General features: G+C 40.3%; 1 protein-coding gene across 1 annotated transcript in view; it reads left to right on the plus strand.

The window, feature by feature from the left end:
• CFAP36 (cilia and flagella associated protein 36) overlaps positions 1 to 26,255 on the plus strand; it is a 53,826-nt gene that overhangs the window by 26,540 nt on the left and 1,031 nt on the right. The window contains exons 6-9 of the mRNA XM_067565176.1: positions 6,073 to 6,124; positions 10,157 to 10,289; positions 19,854 to 20,026; positions 20,510 to 20,662. Coding sequence (XP_067421277.1) covers positions 6,073 to 6,124; positions 10,157 to 10,289; positions 19,854 to 20,026; positions 20,510 to 20,662 — 511 coding nt within the window. The remainder of the gene's footprint in view (positions 1 to 6,072; positions 6,125 to 10,156; positions 10,290 to 19,853; positions 20,027 to 20,509; positions 20,663 to 26,255) is intronic.

The raw sequence follows: 26,255 nt of genomic DNA on the forward strand, positions 1-26,255 counted from the left end.
CCCTTGGAATCTTTTGCACAACCATTTCCAGTGAGGCCATACCTCCTTGTATTCCCATGAGGAGACATATAGGGCAAAGTGTCTCATAGACTTTAAGGTCAGAAGGTCAGTCTGACCTCCTGTATAATACAGGCCACAGAACTTCACCACTCATTCTTGTAATAGACCCCTACCTATGACTGAGTTTCTGAAGTCCTCAAATAATGGTTTAAAGACTTCAAATACAGAGAATCCACCAGAGAATTCACCAGCAAGTGATCCGTGCCCCACACAGCAGAAGAAGGTGAAAAACCCCCAGGGCCTCTGCCAATCTGCCCTGTGGGAAAATTCTTTCCTGACACCGAATATGGCGATCAGCTTAACCCTGGCATGTAGGCAAGAGTCACCAGCCAGACACCTGGAAAGATTCTCTGTAGTAACTCAGAATCCACCCCATCTAACATTCCATCACAGGCCACTGGGCATATTTACTGCTAGTAGTCAAAGATCAGTCAATTGCCAACCATTTCTCAGTTCCCTCTCTTCCCACCTGTGGCAGAGAGACAGAAGCTGGACTGCATCCGACCTGTTTCTGAATTTAAGAACTCAGTCTGAATAGGACTGAAACCAAATATGGTGAAAATTTCTCATGAACCAGGGATTTTGAAATTTTTCATTTTGGAAACATGGAAAGATAGTGCTTACAAAAGGAAGCATGCTCTCTGATCCACAGCAGCTGCTCAGTGAAATTGACATTTATGCTGGATTGTCATTCGTTCATGACCCTGTCACCATCCAGAGCATTTGTCCCAGATGCATCTGATACAGCTTGATGAGCCCACTTGAACCACCTGCAAATTCAAGGGACTTGACCCTTGAAAGATAAAAAAAACTATATATAAACATCTTAGAGTTCAGGGCCATCAGACTGGCACGTGTGGTATTCATCCTGATCCTGCAATCCTTTGTGCAGATACTGATATAGACAATATGTCCGCTATCCACCAAATAAACAAGCAAGAGGCTGCATGCTCTTCTGCCCATGCAAGGAAGCAATCATTTTATGGAACTATCATTCCTGTCAGGGCATAACCCACAGTCCTACATGTTCCAGGAGACAGCAATGACCTGGCCGACTTCTTAGACAGTCCACCAATCACAAGTGGTCACTACTGAAATCAATCATCGACTTGATATTTTGCTAGTGGGGCAATCTACTGATAGTTCTGTTCACCACCAATACAACTCCAAATGTCTGAACTTCTGTTCCAAAGGAGGCATGACTCTGGGATCTTCACCAGACTCCTGTCTTCTACAGTGGAACCAAATTCTCCTTCATGCTTTCCCACTGTTCCCTAGGATGATTGCAAAGCAAGATGAAACCAGGTGAGACTCACTTTCATAGTCCCTATTAGTTAAGACGGTTCTGGCTGACAGATCTCCTGTGGATGTCTGTATGACCAGAACACCCTGATCAACTGTCTCATGATTAGGGCCAACTATTCCATGCACACCCCAAAAAGTTGCAACTGACATCCTGAATGCTGGCTGGTTGAGTGCCCTGGAAAAGGACTGCTTTTCACTTGTTTGGGAGATCCTGGCTGAGAACCAGAAAATTGTCTATAAGGAACATCCTCTTCTAAGTGGAACAGATTCTCTAGGTGAGTGGCCCAATGTGGCCTAGACCTGGTGCAGGCTCAGATACCAAAGATTCTGGACCACTTGCATCAATTGAAATATTTTGTATTCTCTTTCAGTTCAATCAGGTCCATCTGGTGGCAGCATCTGCATACTATCCATTGATATAGTTGCTCTCAATCTTATCTCATCTGATGGTATCCAAATTCTTTTAAGGACCTTATGCATACTTACCGATTAAGGACCCTATTCCAGCATGGGACCTCAGTGTCATTCTTCATATGGAGCCCAGCTTTTGAGCCCCTCGCAGAGTGCTACATCTGCCAACTTATCCTCAAAATGGTATTCCTGGTCACCATTAGTTCAGCTAGAAGAGTCAGAAATCTCCAATTGCTCACAGTAGAACCCTGTAAGCGTTCTGGCTCCGTGGGAGGCCACAGCGGCTTCCTACAGACAGGGGAATAGCTCGCGTTTGGCGAGTGATCAGTGTAGGCAATTCACCCGTATGTAGGGTGAGCACTCAGTCTACCGCTCAGGCCCTCAGGCAGGGCGAGCGGACAAGGAGTCTATTGCTCCAACCCCTAGGCAGGTGAGCAGAGGCGGATCGTGCAGGCCCTCAGGCAGGGCCAGCGAACTAGGAGTCTATTGCTCCAACCCCTAGGCAGGGCGAGCAGAGGCGGATTGCCCAGGCCCTCAGGCAGGGCGAGCGGACAAGGAGTCTATTGCTCCAACCCCTAGGCAGGTGAGCAGAGGCGGATCGTGCAGGCCCTCAGGCAGGGCCAGCGAACTAGGAGTCTATTGCTCCAACCCCTAGGCAGGGAGAGCAGAGGCGGATTGCCCAGGCCCTCAGGCAGGGCGAGCGAACAAGGAGTCTATTGCTCCAACCCCTAGGCAGGGTGAGCAGAGGCGGATCACTCAGGCCCTCAGGCAGGGGCAGGAGAGCAATTCTTCTGGGGTGGCTAGGGAAAAGGGGAAGGGGAGGGGAACGCAGGCCCACCTGTCTCCACTGCGTCCCAGCCCAGGGCCCTAGCAGTGGCAGAAGTGGTTGCCACTGTGTCGGCGGGGCTCCCGCCGCAACACACCGACTATAAGGCGGCTTCAGCCACAGGCCGTGGCTGTCCCTGGGCTACTTCCTCCCCACTGACCCTAGTACCTGCCTCCTCCGTGCCGCAAGGATAGTCCACCTGGGATAGCGCCGTTAGTCCTTCCTCATCGACCAGGGGTAAGGCAGGAAGCTCCTCTTCAGGGGGCAGCTCCTCAAGGTCGTTGTATGTGGGGAGCGGCTCGGCCTTGGGCAGCTCCTCCAAGTCCTGCCCCACTGCAGGGAGGGGCTCGGCGGCCGGCAGTTCCTCCAAATCTGGCCCGGCCTCCGGGGGTGCCCGCCACTCGGGTTGCTCTAGGGTCTCGTCCCAGTCTGGCAGTTCCAGAGCATGGGCCCGGGCTCGGGGTAACTCGGCCCAGTCGTCCTGGCCGGGTTGCCTAGTCCAGCTTCTTGAGGGCCCTATCCAATCCCCGGGCCCAGGTGGGGCCGGGGTTCATCGGCGGCGGCTAGGCTCTGGCCTAGGCCTCTGCTGGCGGGGCAGCACGTCTGCCTCTGGCAGCAGTCTGGGCCCTACTGAGCTCAGGGGCCAGGCTTTTGTACTTCCCCTTCCTGTTGGTGCTCCGCCCCGCGGCTGACAATTGGCCTGGCTGGGTGGTCCTATCACGGCCCGGGTCCCATGTTGCCGGGCAGACTCCGGGGCAGGGTGTGAGTTGGACCAATCAGAGCGCTCGTGTCCTTCCTCAGGCTCTGGCTCCGTGGGAGGCCACAGCGGCTTCCTACAAACCCCCATGTACTTTGTTTCACAGAGAGAAAGTGGTCCTGAGACTTTATACAAAATTCTTCCCCACAGAGGTTTCGGAATTCCGTGAATCAATCAACCTATGTATGTTTTTTCCAAAAGCATGCTCTGTGTAATGGGAGAAGCTCCGCACTCTGGACAGATCCGGGACTCTTTGATACTACAGTGATAGGACTAAATCTTTCAGAATGCCACTATGTCTATTCGTGGCTATAGCTAACCAGTCCAAAAGTCAAGTCATTTCTTCCTAAATACTTTCAAAGTGGATAATGCATTGTATGTCAGTGTGCTACCACTGACTAATAGAATCACAGGGTTACAAGGAACCACAAGGGTTATCTAGTCTAACCCTCTGCGAAGATGCAGAATTTGTTGTGTTTAAACCATCTGAGACATCACTATCAAGCCTCTTTTTGAAAACCTCCTGTGAAGGAGCTTCCATGACTTCCCAAGGCAGTTTGTTCCATTGTCCTACTGTTCTTACAGTTAGGAATTTTTTACTGAGATTTAGTCTAAATCTGCTGTGCTGTAATTTGAACCCATTCATTTCCCTGTCCTGCTTGGTAAGAGAGAACAATTTTTCTCCATCTTTTTTTATGGCAGCCTTTCAAGTATTTGAAGACTGCTATCATGTCCCCCCCTTATTCTCCTCTTTTTCCAAACTAAACATACCCAGTTCCTTCATCCTTTGCTCACATGGCTTGCATTCCATCCCTTTGATCATCCTTGTCACTTGCCTCTGGATCCTTTCCAATTTCTCTACATCCTTTCTATACAGTGGTGACCAAAATTAAACACAGTACTCCAGCTGAGGCCTAACCAGTGCTGAGTAGAGCGGTACTATCACTATAGAATCATGGAACCATAGAGTTAGAAGATGTATCTCTCCTGCTAACTATTAAAGTTCTTTCCACCAGAGATCAAGTGACATCTACAGGATGCTTCCATAACATACCAATGTCCAAAATCTTTATAGCTGTTACATGGAGCAGCTTGATCATATTCGTCAAGCATTATGCACTGGACTTGGCTGCCAGATGAGATGCAAAGTTCGGGAGAGCTGAACTTCCATCTCTATTCAGCTGATGCAGCTGACACTTCTTCTGCCTATCTCCTGAAGAGGATACTGCTTCCAGTCACCTATAGTGGGATCCACACTGACACACATTCAATGAAAGAACAGTTATTTACCTACAATAACTATGGTTCTTCAAGGTGTTTTACTTAGTGTGGATTTCAAGACCTGCTCTCCTTTCCTGCTTTTGGAGTCCTCCGCTATGATGGGCTTTGAGTTGCAAGGGAACTAAAGCAGGGCCAGGACCGTTCTGTCTTTTATGCCTTCGTCCAGGAGCATGAGGAGCACAGAACACATGAGCAGCCCCACTAAACACTGCTGCACAAATGGTTCCAAGTTCAGGTGCATCTGTACCTATAGCAGGATCCACGCTCACTACATCTTGAAAACCACTATTATTGCAAAGTAAGTAATTGTTCTTTCTTATTACAGGCCTGATCATGAGAGGATGTAAATACTAGTTACTGAAGTGGGAAACATCCCCCACAGAGGTATCTAGAAGCTAAGGGTTGAATCCTTAGCTCTGGCTAAGCTACTTTAGCAGTACCAAATGGTGTGCCACTTGAATATTTCTTCCCATTCCCATTCCATCCCATACTCCTGAGCCAAGACTCAGGAATGCTCTAACTTGCACTAGCTAGTAATGACCTCTTCCATTATCAAGTGATTGCCAGAATATAGGAGCACTCTTGCTATGCCCTCTTCTTCTGGACACACCCTAAACACTCACCCAGTGGGTTAGGACAATTCTCAGCTGCCATGTTAGAGCAGCATTATGGTTCCTTTGTATTGAGAGAATACTATGCTCCTCTCTGTGTCCGTGTTTGGATGGGAGACTGCATACTTCGATGGAGGGTGAGTTCTGTTTTTGTACCATGCTTTCCTCTTTTCCACTACTTATTGTAGCTCCTGCGCAGGGGCATGGGAGAGCTGGTCAGTCTCCTCTAGATCACCCCCTTTAAAGAAAAAAGTGGCAAGCAACTGAACCAGCAAAAACCAGCACAAATAATCTGAGGCTGTATTAAAGTATCATGTTTCCCTTTTGTGCTGTGGAACCCCCCTACCTCCTGCCCTTCAAAGGGTGGTGAAGGGCATCCATGATCATGGACGAGAGCAGATAGTCTGAAAGCAGATGGAGACAAGAGGAAATGTATATTTTTTGAGAGGCCCCTTGTCTTTTGTGTGGATCTCAGGCTATCTATAACTAAAAGGAGTGGAACCCTCAGTTTCTTCCATGGGTAATGTGCTGGTGGAATGCATCACCTAAAGCAGGAATTCCTAGGAAACTCTCCTCTGTAGATTAGTCCTGCACTGAAGAGAATGGGACCTATAATTTCTCAGAACATCTGTCTGCCTGGGATAGTTCTCTATTTCTATTGGGAATACCTTTTATTTGAAGTCATCAAAGCTTTTGGAGGCTTTGGTGGTTTATGACTGTTGTCCTAAGATTGTCCCTTGAGTGTTTAAGCAGTGCTAAATCAATATGAATCACTTTAATATGCAGGACTCTTACATATTTACTCAATTTTTTTGTTATAGGAAGTCTAAGGAAGAGTATGAAATGGAGCAAGAAAGGAAAAGGTCAAAAGAGGTGAGTGCATTTTTATATATATATTCAGTTGTGATGATTAAGTGATAAGTCCTCAATATTTTCTTTGATATCTTTGTCCTTAATAGCAACTTTCAGTCCATGGCAAAGTCTTAAACACACATATATACTTTACTGAGCAAATAAAAGAGCTGTTTTGAGGGCCTTGTTGCCATTATAAATTAAACTCTTGTCTTTTGAAGGTTCTATTTCTCTCACTTTTATTTGAATGCATTGCTCATGGTGTTATTGATATCAGTGATATGCATAATGGTCTTAACATCATGAGGGAAACAGCCCAATGATATCTCCTTTCAGTGGTAAAGTGCAAATGAAGCATGTGTTTTTATCAAATGGCCAACTGAGAAATGTGGTATTTGAAGAAAGCGAACAAAAAGCTCCACTCTGTCTGCCCACCTCAGGAAGAGGAGTGGGGGACTGGTGATGCCATTTTTTGTTTACATTTGCAGTTACCCAGTTTGAAAAGTGGATTTGATGTCTGTTATGTAATATTTATGTTGTAAGTAGTTCCCAGAGATTCTAATCAGGATCAAGGCCCCATTGTGCGAGATGTACAAACACAGACAAAAACATGGTCACTGATCTGAAGTGTTTACAATCTAACTGTGTGCCAAGATGTTTATAACTATGATTCTTTGATACTTTGTTTTAGTACAGATACGCTTTAGCAGTTGTATTGTACTCATCTTACTATCTAGTAGGTCTGTGCATAACCAGAGTTGCTGGGGCTGTTTGTGCTCAGGAGGATCCTCAGAATAACATGGATCTGATTAGAGAAAGTGAGTACATCTTTGCAGGACAGAAACTTAGTTTTTCCCATGTGACCTGAAAATTTGATAAACAGTTTCCCTATGTTTGCAAGCACAGTGTTTGTGTTGACATAACTAAAGTTAATCTTTGAATAGCTTTTATGAAAACTTATTTTAAACCTGGCTTGTTCAGGAAAACAGCAGCTTTGTGTAGGAGAATTTCAGATGTCTTAGTACTCCAAGCAAGATTCATGTAGTTGTGCTTCATTTTAAGCTAGTTAATTGCTCTTACTCTAGCTATGAAAAGATGAAAGATAAGATTACATTTTTAGTTTTTGCTAAGCTACATATCAGTAGTTTATCACTTAAACCTAATCATTTCCATAGAAAACATTTGTTGAATTGAGCAATGGCCAGACCATTGAAGGAAGCTATCTAAAACAGGGGTAGCCAAACTTACTGACCCCCTAAGACTCCCCTCCCCGCTGGGCAGAATCATTTAGCCCCACCACCCTGTGACAGGGCAGAAGCTCCAAGCTCCCCACCCCAGTCTGGTGGATGGAGAATGGGTGGGCAATAAGAGGCTCTGCAAGCTGCACTTGCACTGAAATGAGCCACGTGTGGCTCACGAGGCATAGTTTGGCCACCCTGATCTAAAAAAAACCTAGAAGAGAGGTACCACTAGAAAAATAATAACTAAACATAGCTTATTTAATATTTCAGGAACATTTAGCTACAAAATACCTATTGAAATTCTTATTGAATCTTGGAAAACTGGTGCTAACTGGTAACTGCTGGAAGGTTTTCATAAGGTTAAAAGGAATACCAGCAACAATTCTATAAAAGGACTTCGGAGAGTGGGTAAATAATACAAAGTGTTAGGATCTTTTTTTTTTTTTAAAGTGAATCTTTCCTAGCCAGGGAATGGTTTAGTTACCTCTGATTAAGTGAGTTAAATGATTGGTAATACTCCTAAACATGATGTATTTGTCCTTTTAATTAAAATCAATTAAAATAAAGTGGAATTTAAACTTTGTAAATTCATTCAGAAAATGTTTCATGTCCATGAAATATCTTATTTTTCAGTATTTAAATTTTCTGTGTCAAAAATGTAATAAGTACACTTCAGGCTGGATGTGCCTTGTTATATATTGGCTCACTTTTGGTGCTGGAAGCACTGACATCTTGTCTTCATTACTCACTTTGCACCAAACTTTTTCCAGTTGTTCAGTAACTAACTCCATAAATAGTGCTGTCAAAATCAATGGGACTACTATATTAGGCATAAGATACTACTCAGTTGTGAGTACAGGTAGCAGACTTTGTTCGTATGCAAAGTGCCATTGATATCATGGGCAAGATTGGATTCTTATTCCATACTGTATTCTTAATTCTTAACAGGTGATCCCTGTTGCACAAAGTCTTTATTATAAAACCTTGTACTCCAACTTGATTCCTCATTCTGTGGAATTTTTTCTGGATACTACCTCATAAATCTGAGGATGCTAACATTTAATTTTTAAGCAAATAGTGGGGTGGGATTTTCAAAAGAGATTTGGTGACTTAAGAGGACAAGTCCTATTGACTTTCAAATGGGCACGTGCTTCTAAATCACTGCGCGCTTTTGAAAATCTCAACCATTGCGCACTTGTGCTGACCCTTGTCTTGTGTCTTGTTACTGTGTATTTTTTTCATATCCCTAGTTTGTATACTTTTAACTTTTTGAGAGTGCAGATTTTTTTAATTCCAAGGCTGAGTAACTCCTGAATCAGCTGAGGAAGATTATGACTACACAAATAGAGGTTTCCCACCTGTCAAACTTTTCACATATTTCCAAATCCTACAAAAGACCTTCAAGGGAAAACTTTCCTTGGAAACATAAAGCTACTTTTTGTCCTGAAGGAACTGTCTAGCTTTTCCTAAGCTTTCGGCCACTTTGCTGACTTTTATATTTACTTTACTAGATCAGTAGGTCCTTGTTTTTCAAAGTCGAACACACAACTACATGACTGACTTCTTGGAAATTAGGACCCTGGTATGAGAGTCTATGCTGCACCTTTAAGCCACTAAAGTCTAAGTTGCCTTTGCACATTTCTGATCCTGGACTGCTCTGGGAGCGAGAGTGGCCCCAGCATATAACGTAGATGTTCTTTGGGGCTTGTATAAGTTACCGCAGCCTCTGTGGGCTGCCCTACTGGCTGCAGTGCTACTCAGAATCACCACTATGCTGCAAACTGCAACCATATTCTGACATGCACTTCCTGCTTCTTGCCTACAGCATTTCTCCTACAGGGTTTGGGGCGGGGGTGTCCTTGGAAAGCTGCCTTACAGTTGTCTTCTGCTATGCTTGTGCTAGGGAATTTTTCTCTGGATAGATCCAGGGCATTTATAGCCCCTTTATTGTGCTTTAGCCTTTTTACCCAGTGTAAAGAGGCCAGAGTGGGGGTGAGGCTCTCACCCCATATGTCTGACTCTTTTCACAATGGTATCTGTTGTACATAATGAATATCATGGGCATTATAGTCTATAGGACATTCTGAGAGGCTATAAAGCAGTCAACTCAGTTGCAGTGATTTACGTTGATTAAAAGAAGGAGACGCTGTCCATTGCAGAGATTTTATAGGCTAATATTTTTCTGGGGAAAGGACTCTTAAGGTCAGTTTTCTCTGCCTGTGGTAGGTAGACCAGTGAGGAGACAGAGTGTCAAATTTTGAAAAGCACCTAAGTCCCATTTTCAAATGTGACTTAGTGACTTAAGTCTCATTAAAAGTCATTGAAACTTAGGTCACTTTTGAAAATGGGACTTTGGCTTCTAAATCACTTAGGTGTTTCTGAAAATGTTACCCAAAATATTTATGGGGTCATAGGATAGAGTGATTCAGTTGGTGGAAATTGAAAGCCCATATGGTGATTGAATCATGAAGTATGGCATCAAATCTCTTTATACAGTGTGAAGGCACCCACCTACCTACCTGAAATTCTTAATGTAAGTAGTTCTAGATTAGGAGGCACATCCTGAACTAAACTCAAATTTTTTAATTTATGGAGGTGAGTCTGTAGAAGACTTCCTGTTAGTAGTGAATAAACCAGTTTCTCTTTTTTACCTCCACAGTACAACAGATGAGCATGGCAGTATTAATAACTCATCAAAAAGTTGGTAACCATAGCTGACCAACCAACAGTTCACATTATATTCTGGTTTAATATTTTTAATGCCTAAGGTATACTACTAAAAATATAACAAACTCTTTTTTTTAATTCTAAGACACATGATAAATTGAAGTCATCGGATGTTACATACAGCTGTCCAGGATATTCAAGAGAAGCAAAAGTTAAGGAATCCACCGAAGATATTGAGAGAGTTGATGATTTTGAAGAAATTGCAAAATTATCATTAGGTAATGTTACTTGAAAGTACTTTTGTAGTGTCTAATATGTATTGTAATATAATTAGCCTGTTCATCTCTACTCATTGTAGAGAAATGGAAGTCTAATTTTTGAGCAAAGAATTTTGCCTTTCACATACCTGGACAGTAAAAGAAATAAAATGAAAAAGAGAGGTAATTAAACACATTTATAATTTGTTACAATTTATATAATAACTTAATTAACCAGTTACTCTACTAGGTTTCTTACTGTTCTTTGGATCTGTGTGTTCAGACTAGAGAGTTATTATAATTTTATGCGTTGCATTAGCCAAAATAGCTTTTAAAGCAGATAAGAAATGACAGAACGCAAAAGATGGTTAGATATTCACAATGTCAAAAATTGACCACAACATGGAGTATTACAATTTTCTAGAGATAATAAGTCAATTGAATTAATTCAAAGTCATGTCACAATCTTGTCACAAAGGCAAATTTTTAACCTAGTTCTGTGCTAGTCTGGGTGCGTGATTTTGCAATCAACATGGAACTATGCATCCTTAAACATATTCTTATCTTCAATCAAATTTATATGCCAGTGGAATTATGGGGCTGCTCATGTCCATTCATCCAAACAATTCTGCAGTAGAATTTAGAAAATTAGATAAGTTACTTAAGTGTCAAGAATGTTAATTTAGTTCAAAATTACCTTGCCAGGTAATATTCATACCCAAACTTTGCCACTTACACCTCACAAAACTATCACACATACAAACCCAAAACATAATATGCGGATTTATTTTGAAGCTATTCTAATTTCACTAGAATTTTGTCAGTGCTGGTAGGCTCTTATGGCCCTTTAACTAAAGATTCAAATAGTGGTAAGATCTATAGTTTGCAAGCCAATTCAAAGCTTCTTCCTCTTTTTGTCTAAGAAGCTGTCAGTTGTCTTGACCACAACATCTGTGTTACTTCTAGACTGAACAGTAAGTGTTTCTCATAGTAACTTTTGCTGTATGGAAGCAATTTCCTGTTACACATAGTAGAAGGCTTAGCGTAATTAGTTTATCCCACCTGAGTGCTCTTAATTACTTATCGATATAGCATACCTTTTAGATAACTAAGAATAAATTTGTTAGTGAAACACAAATACGCATCATACATTGTAGTCATTCAGAGAATTTTAACTTAGGTTTGTACTTTTCTGAGAAGCATTTAGCTAAACATAACCAAGTAACCACTTGGAAAAACAATACATGTATAAAAGTTATTTTTCTACTTATCAATTGGTCTGACATGAAGATGGCTTTCTCCAGCTCAGCATCACAGTTGCAGTGACTGGTTTCTCAAGATAGATGGAGTGCATTCAGATGATTCACTCAAGCTGTTATGACAGCAGTATTCTAATTCTCTTTCCAGATTTGTCTGTAGTCTTCTTAGACAGATCTCTAAAAAACAGGGTGCAAGACTTTAGTTGTTACCAAGCCGGGGGTGCTCTTGCTGATCAGTCCATCTCAATGACAGTCCAGCTCACAGTCTCTCTCATCCAGGTGTTTCCACTTCATGGAGCAATGTGTTTAACACTTCAGGACATTTTTCTACTGGATGGCATGGTTTCATTCCTCTTCTTGACATAGCTGATGTGGGCCAATGAGAAAATGACCCAGGCTTCTGGTGAAGATTTGAAATGTTCAGCCAGGATACAAGTTCTGTCCCTAACCATCATCCATTGAGAAAAAGAGGCATCACCTTTATGGTTTCTTGCAACTTTGTCTGGGAAATTCCAGTATCTTCATATAAAACATTTTGTGCTGTACCAGTTTGTGAGAGACACGTTGGGCCATATGTTGAACATCACCTCTCTTAGCTCCAGTCATCAACCTACTTCCACAAGTTACTTTTCTTGGCCCCTTTGTGATGGTGTCCTTTGGCCAACTTCGCATAACTCCATGCTCTTTCATCAGCATTTTTAGCTGTCTGCAGAAATGTCCATTTTGATCTTACAACAGAGGCTTTATGTAAAGTCTCTTCATACTGCTGGATGGTTCTGTCTTGTTTAATAGTTCATCATGCAGCACTATAAAGTTATGTGACTCATTTGCTCGGTCAATCACCAGTTAAGAGATAACATATAATGAAATAATACAAAACAGCTGTATACATCTCTGTGCCAGTACTTGATTATCCTCTATACTTCAGTGATAAAGTTAGTAGGACTGCTTCATGTACAAAACTCTCTCTATGAAACTGCCAACAATATATTTAATCATGCTGCATAGTCTTATACACTTTGGTTGGTTCACCTTAAAGATTTATACTTCAAAATAAATACCTGGTAATTTTACCGTGTTAAAGATGAGTTATATTATTGCTCACACTTATATTTAAAAATAGGCAGCATGGTCTGAACTGTTTTTCAGTACTTTCTGGGAAAGTTGCCTAGCCAATGAAACCATTAAACTGAAGAGATCTGTTATAGAGTACCTTTAGATAATTTGTGTAGTTTCTTAAATCTTAAAATAAATCTAAAAAGGTGTTAATTAACTAGTAATTATGTCTTATGATACTATATCAAATAGTATCAAATTGATCGACTAGATTTCTATTAATGTATAGGGATAAAGCATATAAAAATAGAAGAAAAAGGAAGTTATTTCATAATTTAGCTAAATTTTGTAGCTAAACCTAGCTATTCAGGTCTTGTAATTACTCAACCTACAGCTCACTTTGAGTGAAACAAAAACAGCCTCTTCTATTTGACATGTTTTAATGGCCTAAGCCTAAATTATGTGAAGATTCTGGCATGTATGTGTGGATGTATGTAACATATTTTAATAATCACATCATATTTTCTGTATCATCACTAAAGAATTGATTTTTACAAAGTTGTATTGCTTCTGTCTCCCCAGTATGTGTCTGCATTACACCTTTCATTGCTAATTATACAGCATTTCTGTATAGTAGGAAAATATCCCTTTGAAAGGAACCAGCCATAAATGTTGATGACTTGTTCAGAATTCGCTCAGGCATAGCTGTGAGTTTTCCAAAGAGAATCATTATGCATTTGGTTCAAAGCTCAGTTTGGTTTGCTATCTTTTTCTTAATTCTTAATTTTACTTTTTGAGCAGGATTAAGATTTTTAGCAGCATAATATATTTACCTTCTGGAGTGCTCCTTTAGGTAGATTTGCAGTGTGCACAAGTTACATAGTGGAAAAATAGCTGGACCATTTTAAAAAGGATTATGTTTATTAAAAGTCATGATGTAGAGGGTTGTCTGACTAAGCCAGTGCTATTTGCTCTAGAATGTTAACAATTGTGATGTGACTCTTTGATGGGGTCTTTGTATATCAGCCACAGCAAGAAGATGAAGAAACTGGTGACCTTTCACATTGGGGAGGAAAATTATTTGCTCTCCCCTAAAAAGCGTTTCAGCTGTTCGTACTGGAGGAAGGGCCTGAGATCTGGGTCTCAGAAAGGAAGGCAGTATTTGCATTTTGGAAAGGGCTTTTGGTTCCAGGGAGGAACATATTCTCTCTAGACCCTGGTCTGAGAAGGTGCAGAGCTGAGCAGCATGGACCATGCTGGAGAAACACACTGGGAGACTTCGTCTACTTTGAACTCATGGGACTGTTGTAGCATTCCCTAGAGAATGAGGTAATTTGTTGTGAATTAGTCCCTCCAGGAGTCTGAGATATACTCATTTAGTCCCTGCAACTCTGTTGACTTGCAGCATAGATCTTGAAATCGGATGAGCATTGGTGACCCTGCTAGGGCTTTCACAAGCTCATCGGTGACAGTGATTGGGGTGGAACAAAATACTAATTTGTTTTAACTGTACATACAGTACTCCTTTGACAGCTTCAGGTGTATGCATAATATGTATTCTCCAAAGAGAGATTTTGTAAGAGATCGCCACTGATGGGAGCTATATTCTTGTATGAGACCTGGTAGGGAATTCTCAGAGCATACGTTCCAAGGCCATTTGCTACAAAGACAGTTCCAACAGGGAACAAACTCTACTGCCTTCAACTATCTGTTTCTTTTTCTTAATCACAATGTTGACTTTAGAGGAATTCCTTGGCTATTATTGTGCTTATCTCATCTGCTGTTAGGACATCCTTGGCTTTCCTTTGTCTAGTCAGCAATTTTTCTTTGAGCTAATAATCCTGTCCTAACACAATAGCTTTTTAGTGCACCTCTCCTTCACTTAAAAAAGCTACATCTGTGATTATAGGTGCCTTCAGGCTTGATTCTCACAGGGCTTTAGATCAGTGAAATGAACTGTTTTTGAAATCAAGGTGGATAAATGTAAATTAAAAAAATTAAAAACGGACTTTAAAATTAAATGTGAAATTGACAAACTGTGTTGAGGCCAAAAATTATTATGATCTATTAAAATAATTAAACTAAATACAAAAAATAACATTAAGCAGTATATGTCTGTTGCCAAGTTTTAAAGAAAGTTAGTCTACTGGCCAGGTGGAAGTCTTTTGGTAAGCATCTGGAATCAGAGTTTGGCGAAGTGCTGAACTAGATTTTGACACCAGTAGCCTCTTCTGCAGGTGCACAGGGAATATTTTCTTAATTTCAGTTTATTCAACTAGATCAGTTCAATTACTATTTCATTAAAAGATAAGAAACAATTGGGAACTGTCAACGCAGGAAAGTTTGTTTTCCTTTTTTAATCTATGAATAAAAAGTAGGTGTGCGAGTGTGACAGATTTAAAGTCTTGAAGGATATGCTGCCAGAAACAATTCAGTTTACTAACTACAGATAATTTCTTTGTATTAAAAATAAATCAGTTAGTTTTAAATGCAAAACATGTTTTGATAAACTTTGATAAACTTTTTTATGTATCCAGCACTTTTAAGATAGTTTTATTTCATTAAAAAAGATTAAAATGCTGTTTTTGTGCATTTTTTCATTTAATTTGAATTTCCATGCAACAAGAAATGCATCATTCACCATTTTCTTACATAATAAAAACTGTAAAACCTAAATCTGAATAAATATATGTTAAGATATATAACTGCTTAAAGAAATTAGTGTATCCTCCAAGTTAGGAAAAAGAACCACCAAATTTAGCATAAAGACTAGTTGCAGATGAACGTTTCAATGGTCATCAACTAATGGGAATCAACCTTTCCTTAGAAAAATAATAAAAAGTACAAATGCAAAATATTTTAAAATCATTTTTTAAAATCAAGCTTTCCTGCTTATTTAAATCATAATTAAAATCAGTGATTTACATTGCTTTGATTTAAATCAGTCCATCCATCTTTAAATTGTTACATTTGTCTTGTGCATTTTCTTTTCTTTGCATGCCCCTCCCTTTTTACCACTTTTTCAGATATCTATAATATAGAAATAGCACAGCAACTTCAAAAAGTGTTCTAAATGCTGTTAAGTGATTTAACTACTGATACAATGGACTTGTGTCTGGTCTGAATTAGATTGGACCATGGCTTTGATGTCTGTGCCAGATATTACTATGGACCACGGGTTCTCAACCTGCGGCTGTGGGCTGCTTGCAGCCAATCAGCACACAGCTGCAGCCCATCTGACATCCTCAGGGACATACATATAGTATTGGATGTGGTCCACAATAGTAAATAGGTTGAGAACCACTGCATGAGTTCCAGGGTGAGCACCTGAAGGCACTCCTGTCATAATCCTTTTAAGTCTACTCTGAAATCAACAAGCCAGAGGCTAGCATTGCAGCTAAGTGTTGTGACTACATTGGCACTATCTGTCTCAACATAGGTCTTATGTGGTAAGTGTAGAAACTGTGATTGAACACCTTGAAATTCCAGTTACATTCGATAATCTCATGTTGACAGGCTGCTTCCAAACATCAGTTTCTTTGTGGCTTCAGTACACCACCTTTTTCATGTTTGACATCAGGGGATAGACTCACCTCTCCCTAAGCACAGGTTTACCTCAAGAGGAGCCTATTCATCTCTGAAGACTTATACCACTCTGTCCTCAGTGGCTGGAAAACCTATGGAGTCTGCAGTCTCAGTAGCACTGATGCCGCCTGTCACCTTGAGTCCTCTAGAAGACAGAATTTACTCTATAGATTCTTGTTTTATTTCCATCATATTGTTAGCTTGTCAGATACACTCATCCAGTATCAAACTAGCCGAAGTTTGGTTCATGCCAGATGTCGTAGGAGCTCTTGGCTTTGTGAGTGTACACAGTGTATTGGAATTGAGACTTGTGAACTGATCAATACATGACACATTTGGCTCTGATTCCTGCACAGACATCAGTGCAACTGGAATCAATCCCTGCTCCAGTGGCACTATTCTCTTTTCAGCATGGGCAGCTGTACAACATTCTTGCATCTCCTGACCAGGAAGAAAAAAACAGGTGAACCTGCACAAATGCTTGGATTTAGTAAAGCATTTGACCACTGTCTTACATGTATCACTTGAGAATTAATTCACATTGGCTTTGAGTGGAACATTGTCTTGTGGACTGAAAACTGGGTGAAGGACCATAAACAAAGGCTAATGATGATAATGTATCAAGTAAAGAGAAGTGAGATAAGATAGTACAAAACTAGGATGAATGAGATGGAATTGAAAAGGGGAAGAAGGAGGCTGAAGATCAGAAAAATCGAAATGACAGCAAAATAACTCTGAAATCGTAGAAATTCTCTTACTTGGAATATTTAGAACTGTACAAAATACTAGAAAATATTCTGTAAAAGAGCATCCTGCCTTTGTGGAGAGATGGACTGGATCATCTACGAAGTCTTTAATCAATTCCTGCTTTGATTCTATGAAAATGGCTAAGACTATTCCATTTTCTTTGGAAATTGCCCATGACTCTGGTATGTCTAAGTAAGTGGAGACTGCTGTTCCTCTAGAAAGGCTGGCAATGCCTATTTTGACGGATCCTTATCAAGTAGGCAGAGAGACATCTGGCAACATGAACATACCATCCAAACAATCTGCCAAGGGGCAGAAATAGTTGGAACACAGGGACACTGCTGACTTCCTGCCACACTCACTATGAGAACCTGTAAAGGCTACAATGGCCAGAGAAAATTGGTAGGACACGTGTTTTGACACCTCTTGTCTTTGATTGTAACATTAAGATGACTGTTTACCAGTCTTCAATGCTTACAATATGCACTGGGGATTAGTAATCATTATTGACAAGTATTTGTTGATACACAAAAAAACTTGGGAGGTGGAAGAAAACCCTCTTCCAAATAAAGGAACAGTATTTTTTAAATCAATCCATTAGTAAGCTGGTTAGTATGATCTTTGATGTCCATGTTGCAACAGTAAACGCAGTTGTCATTGGAATAGATGTCTGCACACATGAATGGCTGTCAATATCTAGAAATCAGTGGGAACTACAACAGAAGCCCAAAGGCCTGCTGCATGATGTTAATGTTAAGAAAACTGAAGCCACTTTTTGATCCCTAGCATGTGTCATGGGAGAGGGTTTGTGGGGAAAAATAGTATGCGATCACTGAATTATCACAATGCATATGTACAAGAGATCTGGATTAGGGTTGGATGAGCAACCTTAATTCTGGCATTTCCAAACATGTAAGTGCTTGACTTTGTAACGTTACCATGCTATTACAGTAGAGTGTGTGTATGTGTGTGTAACGTTTTATTTAGGTTGTGATAAAGGAGAAAGAGAAACAAATATAGGAAAAAATTATGCTCTTACATGGGAAATACCACTATTAATTTAGAGTGCTTTCTTTTTGGGCCAATGTAGGCATAATGTATATCAACAAAATTCTTGATGGTTGTAGTGGATGTTTATATATGATGGGATTGCAGCTTTTCCCTAAGGTGGAGAATTAGCTGGTCATGGACATAATTTTAGAAAGGATTCAGTGGAGGCACAGGTGAATCCTTGAGGTTCTGGTGTCAACAGAATTCATTATGAAAACTACCTGGAGTCCCACCTTGTTCCTTAATACAATTGGAGTACATAATAGACACTTCTAGACACAGCGCATCTTAGTTTTTGTGTCCCAGCCCAAGATCTGGGACACTAGATGTGGCAGAGAATTTATCAGGTGGCTGCTTTCAGCAAGGTGAGAACATTGAGCCTGATGTCTTTAACAGTGTTCATGCTACTCATGGCACACCTTTTTATGATGCAGCCTCAATGGATCTCCAAAAGTCTCAACTGATGTGATTTAAAGACACTGGTGATGCTATGGCTTTAGTAGACGTGTATTCCAAAATGGACTAAACAAGTAATTATGGAAATAAATGGGAGTGCCCTTGTGGATTCTCCAGAGTTCTGGAGCATTCCTTCCTGCTGTCTAGGAGGATTGATGGGATTTAACAGGTGTGACTTTGCTAGGACGACTATAAGTGTGACTAAGTTCACAATTTAGAATATTTTGGCACTCTCCATAGATTCTACTGACAGTGGAAGGTTAGCTGTTTAAAAAAAAAAAAAAAAATCTGACAGGTGGTCTAGTCAGGATCATAAAATCTTTTGGCTGCAGTATACCTAACCGCCAGCATATTTCTGATACTGAAGTAATTATTGGGATTTAGGGGTGGACAAGTCCTGGGGGGTAGGCTGGGTCTCTTTAATGGTTTTCTTCTGGTCTGAAGCTTTCTCTGAATACTTCTTGAAAGCCCACCTCTACAAAATGAATAAATAAATCAAGGCAAAAGATAGTAAAGTCATTAGCCTTATTGCTTCTGCATCTTTTGTTCAGTATGGCCACTAATTGAGGATTGAAGATGACCAGTAGACTGAGGGGGAATCAGAAAGCTGACAATCTTACCTTGTTTGAAGCATGCTTCCCACACTTCCTCTACCACTAATCAAGCCAGCTCTGTGACTGGGAGTGTCTGGATGCTGCCTAAGTCAGAAATCTGGCAAACCTGCTTTCTGTTCTAATGCATGGGCAAGATTAGCTCTGAAGAGTCCTCTCCGGTCAGATTCTAAACAAAGAATAACCAAACTCCACACTGAACAAGTCCATCTCCCAGTGTTTAGGTTCACCCTGCGCATATGAAGCATTTATTTATCCTTTCAAGAACTTCCTCCTCCTCCCCCACCAAATCTTTGATTTAAAATTATCATACTGCTGTTGTCTGTCTCTTCAAGTTGAGGAAAAACTGCACAGTACAGTTGGGGTTGGAGCTGGCCAGAGGGTGCCCTATCTCTCAGCCCGTGAGTGGCTCTGCTGTCTGTAATGCTGAAAACTGAAAGAAGAGCCCAGATGTTATGAACTGATCTTTTGGAAGTGCAGAATTTGAAATTTTATTCCTATAATTTGAGTAATTTGTTAGTCATTTATCGACTAGCATACAGATCAATGATGTTGCTCCCACCTCTGTTCCCTGTTTTTGTGCGTAACAGAAATACGGTGTTTAGTTGACATCAGTGTGAAAAGAATGCTTTATCAAAATACATTTTTTGAAAGTGGCTTTTTAAAAAAATTAAGTCAAAGGAGAAATCTAATTTAAAAATTAGTTTAAATGAACAATGTTTTTATACATTTGTGCAATATTAGGTTTTTATAATCTTACATTTTTGTTAGTTTACATATATAATATTTCTGATATGTTTCTATGCAAAATTGCTGCCTAGAAGAAACAAACAAATCTGCTAGGGAAGATTTAAGGCCAGTGCGCACTCCACTGAGAGCGATGGAACCTCCTCTGCAGCCTTCTGAATCTACCAAAGTGAAAGAAGAGATTAAGAAAACAGCAACTGGAAATTGTTCAAAGAACGCAACAAAAGAAGCTGGGCTTGAGGGATTTGTAAGTAACAGGCTTACTCCATTTAAAAATTTGAATATGATATCATACAACTAAGGTATCTGAATAGCTATTATACAGCCAGTATATATTTTTATGTTACTGTACCATTTTACCAGCTAGAATTGTCTTATGTAAAGTATCAGTATGCAAGTAATTTTTCAGTGTATCCAATGATCTAATTTGCAGAAAGCTACAATTCAGTATAAACTGGACCTTGAGATCCCAGCCTTGGAATATAATTCAATTTTCAGGAGTTTGCCATTCTTCTGACAATTTCTTAGTAGCATCTGTGTGTATGATGTAATGTGGACGACTGAGTTAAGCACCTTAACTCAAATTCATTAGTTTTGTTAGACCAGTAATTCTAGAGCCAAATATCCAGGTATGTATTCGGTGAATTCCATGTCCTTTCATTTATAAATATGTAACTGGGTACACTCTGAAATGAGTTTTCTAGTAAATTTGCGTTTTAAATAATTCCAGAATATATCCGAGCTTGAACCGCACCACCTCAGACAACGAGAAGACTATCTAAAACAGAAGCGAGATACACTGATGGCTATGAAGAAGGAGTCAAGAAATAATCTACCAACACCAAATACAGAGGAGAAAGAGGAGGCATTATCTTCTAAAGAGGTGAAGGATGAACACTTTAATCATCATGAGTAATCTTGTTTAGAAAAATCACAACTACTTCAATAAAGATACGGATGTTGCAGCTGAATATTGAAACAGGACAAAAGAACAACCAACAACTGGTATAACTTAATGGCAAAACACACTCAGTTGCAACAATTTATTGTAATTCTACAATCTAAAACCAGTATAGACAGAAACAGAATGCTTAGTGCTTTTTCTACAGTGGTAAATCTTCATAATAAATCCATGCTCTGAGTTCATGCACATGATATTGTTAAACTGCTTCATTGTGTGATGGTTTGCTCCTATCGGCAAGTGAGATGTGACTTTACATACTAGTTGCCTCAAACGGTAGCTCCTGTTTTGCTAACACACAGAAAAACAATGTTCATGGTCAACATTGCTAGATTTAATTTTCTGAGAAGTGTTGTTTTGTAGAAGGGTTAGTTTGATTAGTTCTTTCTTTTGAAACTTTGTAAAGTATTTTTATCGTATTTCAAGTGAGGAAATCACTGTAGCCTCAGGTGCTGGTTGGTGGAAGAGGCAGCAAGCAGTATGAAGGCAAGGGAGCTTGAAGCTGGGATGCTACTACCATCTTTTTGCCTTGCACAAAAATCTAGGCTTTTCTGCTGAAAGCAATCTTCCTGGAAAAGTAAAATGATCTCTTCACAACTGGCATATTATTCTTGATGGCTGTAATCTCTCCTATCATTAGACAGTTGTGGTGACCTGGAAAATTCACTACTGTAGCCTGTCATTCTCTTGAAGATGCAGAAATAGGTGTGTATTGCTCATATGGCACAATACCCAAACTGCTTCTGAATAGCAACATACAGACAAGACTGTTTGGTGCTCCAGTTGTCCCCTATGAAAGGGAATGAGTACTGAGAGTTTGTAAGGGAGCTGAAGAGATGAAGATGCCAAAACATTTGTTTTTGCTAGTTGTTGCTGTGTCCAAGCAGATGAGGAGTGAAACCTTTATTTCTGGATTACGGATTTTAAATTTACATAAATGACCTCAAATTTCCTTCGTAGGGCAGCTGATCCATAAGTATTCTGCAGGAGGGAATTCATGAGATTTTTAAAAATTAATTAGTTCTATAAGTAAAAACAGCATCAAATATGCACTTACTCTGATAAAATAAGTTATCAGTAGCTGGCGTCAATCCCTGCTGTGTAGTATAAAATAGCACACTTAGGGTGTGTCCACACTGCAATTAAACATCCATGGCTGACCAGTGCCAGCTGATTCTGGCTTGTGGGACTCTGGGGCTGTTTAATTGCAGTGTAGACATTCAGGGTCAGGCTGCAGCCCAAGCTTTGGGACTCTCCTACCTTGCAGGGTCCTAGAGCCCTGCTCCAGTCTGATTCTGAACGTCTACACAGCAGCCTCCTACGCACATGAGCCTGAGTCAGCTGGCACAGGCCAACTGCGAACTTTTTAACTGCAGTGTAGATATAACTATAGGTGCTAATAATATTGGGTTAGCTTTTGTCTTCACTGCAGCAACTGTTAATGACCATTCTCAGACAGGAAGCTGGCCTAAAGGATCATGTCTGTTCTGTACAGCAATTTCTATATTTCTAAGCCACTTACTTCATCCTTTCCTAATCAGACACTAGAAGTTGCCCTGCAAAAAGAGCTCCATGTTCCACTTGAATGTACACAAGCAGAATTGTTTAGTGGTGCAAGGATGATTGAAAGAAGGAAATCACTGCAGTGTGGTTCAGCAAAGACTTAAGGATAAAGTTGTATAGAAAACTCTGAAAAGTAGCACAAAGAAGCTAGCCTGATGAAATCAATGATGCCTAATCTCAAAACATGCCTCCCTTACACATAAGGTGTGATAGAAAAAGGAAAGTTAGCTCAAAGTTCAACAAACAAGATGGGGGAATTCAGTCCTCTTATTACAGCTGCTTGAATAGACACATTGGTGAGAGTCAGAGAATCCATAACCATGTTTGTTCCTAAGCTAGGACCATGGTATTGGTCAGTATGGGCTGTATTTCTGAGTTGACCAGCAGAAGACCATTTGAAAGCTATATGTCCCGTTTATCGCCTTATCTTTTTTGAAACACAACCTTGAAGAGCAAAAAGCAGGGAAATTTTCCTCCCTATAATTAGAACTGGTGTCTGGAGCTAATGAACCCAATGTGGACCCCTTCCTTCACCACATCAGCAAGCACTGTACGTCTGCCTTTGAGAAAACTCAAACACAAGTCCCTTGCAGTATTCCAATACAATCTAATTTAGATTTATACAATACTCCAGGCAATGGCTCAGGTGTAGGAAGGCAGAGATGAGCTCAATGTGCAATGGTTTCAAGAAGTGAATTTATAAGTAGCACCAGAATAAAAAATGAAAGCCTTTCCACTATGTAAGTAGTTAATGAACAAAGGGCCTGCTGCCTTGCTTCCCCTCTAAGGATGTACCCTAACAGAACAAGAAACTGGAGAAGGCAATGGATACTGAACCCAGGTGCCAGAATCAGGCCCTAAATATATACAGGAAATTTGGTCAAAAAGAAGAGTCCGATAAAACATTTCCAACCTACTTTTGTTAGGACCTCTTTAGGGTTTAGTAGATTGGCATTTGTCATACAAAGTAGATCTGACCTGCACTGACATGACAAGCAGGAAAAAATACTTGGATATGTATTTTGAGGACTGTCTTCACTGTCAAAGGAGGATGGGGAAATTCTAATTCTTATCAAAGGATATTTTTGAAAAAATTAGTGAGACATTAATGGAAATAAAGTCTTGGTAGGGGAAGTTATAAATATATGTGTAGCTAATCTCCAGTATTCAGCCTACAGCTCTGAAAGGTGACCTTGAAAACTGAGTGTGCCATTTTTCTCCCCCAACTTGAGACTCTCGGTCCATGAAGATCCATATTTGCTGTATTTATTCTTAGCAGTTCTAATTTATTTTTGATTTTTAAATTTAAAATATTGGCTGGCTTCTCAAGGAAAATCTTAGTGAGAGGAACTTAAGCTTCACTTCCTGCTGATATCACTACTATTTGCATGGGGAAGCACATACAAACAGTGCCTGCTCTGCCAATTCATTAACTGACTAAATGTAAAGCCATTACATTTTCATGATTAAAGCTGGTACAAACTGCTGCCTACCAGCATAGAGTGGAAGAAAACCCCACAGCCTTAGAGCAATTCAGAGTAATGTGTTTCACAGAAAAATGAATGTATATGGGCTTTTGAGAGCAAAGCTGTGTTTCAAAAAGACAAACTTCAAGGAACAATAGGACAAAAGTTATTAAACATACAGGGAGGACTTTAATATGTGATCTAGTAGAAACATAAGATTTGCAAGGTCACATGGAAGGAAAATGTGGGAAACAATGGAGATGCAAATAAACCAGTACTTACGATTGATCTTAAACAGCAATTGTGCCAGAGACTGAAGAATCAATAATATGGGGCCTGTGCAGAATTGAGCCCAATGAGATATTCTTAGAGTGGTACATAACCAACCTTGGAAAGCGTCTGTAAAAGAAACCAGTACCTTTCTCTTTCCCCACTAGAATAGTAGTTAAAAGATTTTGGTAAGTTCTCATAGCAAGATTTAAGTACAAGTATAAACATAAAAGCATCATGGTTTTCTCTGAAGCACTTCTATGTTAAACTTGATTTTAGAAAAATTATTTTCTAAAATAGACAAGTACAGCAAACTCCACCTCGAACTGGAAACTCAGGTCATGTTTTTCTTCTAGTCTCTTAAGCACTGGAATGGGTTACCTAGGGACGTGGTGGAATCTCCATCCTTCGAGATTTTTAAGGCCCAGCTTGACAAAGCCCTGGCTGGGATGATTTAGTAGGGGTTGGACTAGTTGACCTCCTGAGGTCCCTTTCAACCTTAATATTCTATATCACAGACTGCAATGAGAATTTTGCTGACAATTGCACTGATTTTTGAGAGTACAATTCACCTGACTCTTTCATAGCAGTATTGGCTTTGTGGCATTAAGCACAGCAATAACTTGTGTCAGAAAGTAAGTCGATATGTTAAGGTACCATTATTACACAATGATTTAACTGATAGTAAAGACAGTCATAATAAACAGTATACTACAGATCAAAATATATAGAGGGAGATAAGTCAACTTTCTTAAAAAGACCTAGATTTTTTTTTAAATTAATGGAAGTTTTATTATACTTGGAATATTGGACTTCTTGTCACTCGGCTCTGTTCCTCTGAACAGTTAAGGAGCAGCACTGACTGACTTCAAAGGAAGTCTAGGCCTCCGCTGAAAGGATTATTTCTGTAGTGGGGGGACTGGCAGAGCCAGACTTGCTCAGGGAAACAGAATCCTCCTCCCCAAGAAATAAAAGTTGAAAGACTTCTTAAATTATATGTCTGATAGAAAATAATGGGTTTAAGGAATCAGGTACCATAGTGTGGTAAGGTCTGAACCACTAATAGTCAGGGTCCAGCTCGTCTGATGCTAAACCTCCAACAGTGAGCAATACCAAATCCTTCACAGGAAGGAAAAAAAAAATCAAATGTGTAAACTATTAATGATTATTGTGCTTTATGGAGAAGGGGAAGTTACATTCTTCAGAGCTTAAGATGCAATGTCAGCCATATTATTGTCTTAAAAAAGGAAATATTGAGTTAAGCACACAGCTATGTACTATTTGGGTACTGGGACATGTGCCTGCCCACAGCTAAAAGCCCCTCCCCCCAGCCTAAGGGGAGGAGCTACTGAACCCAGGACTCAACTTTAATTACAGGGGGCAACGAATGAACAAACAGGGATGGGTGTGACAGTCAAAGGGCTAAACGGAGGGAACTAAACTAAAGCTAAACTGAAGTGGACACTGAGCAAGAGAACCCTGGTTAGCACCCACTGCTCCTCAAAAGTAGCCAAGGAATCAGCGGATGCAGCCCAGGGGAACCTTGCTTGGAGACATGATTGGATGAAGGAATGGAAGTAGGCCGCACAGTTGCAGAGCACCTCCTCCACCAACCTGCTCTCCCTGGTGTTGTAGACAGCCACCTTGGCCAGCGCACAGCTATGTGCCACACTAACCAGCTGCTTGAAATACTCTGTACAAACATTTGTGTTATCCATCAATGTTCTCGTATACCCTATTGTTTGAAAATATCACAGTGTATCATGTTGAAATCACATATACCATTGGTTACAGCGAGTTAGCATTTGTATGCTGTACCGTGGGATATCTTCAGCAAAGCTGGAGTCATTAAGTAGATTTGAGGGAGGTGCAAAACCTCTCTAATTTTTTCAATTATGTTCAATTCACTACCATTTGATCCCATATTCTGGTAGCGTAAGGCGATACCTGCAGATGTGTAGACGTTTTTTATTATTGCTTTGTAATTCATCTTTATTTACCACTGTGCTATACAAATTATGTTGGTCACAAAACTAACAACTGTTAGGTATGGCTGAGGAACATGAGATGCATAATGCTCTTTGTGCTTGGACTGTGAGATTCCCAGGTGTAAATTACAGCAGCTAGTATCCAACCTATGCCATTGCTATCAGCCAGTCTGAACTTTGGGAAGCTGCCAGGGCTTGCAGTTTTTGCAAGTAATTACCACTGTAGTA

Source organism: Emydura macquarii, unplaced genomic scaffold (assembly GCF_026122565.2).
Source record: "Emydura macquarii macquarii isolate MOO-44397 ecotype Brisbane River unplaced genomic scaffold, CSIRO-AGI_Emac_v2 contig_2676, whole genome shotgun sequence".
Taxonomy (NCBI): domain Eukaryota; kingdom Metazoa; phylum Chordata; order Testudines; family Chelidae; genus Emydura; species Emydura macquarii.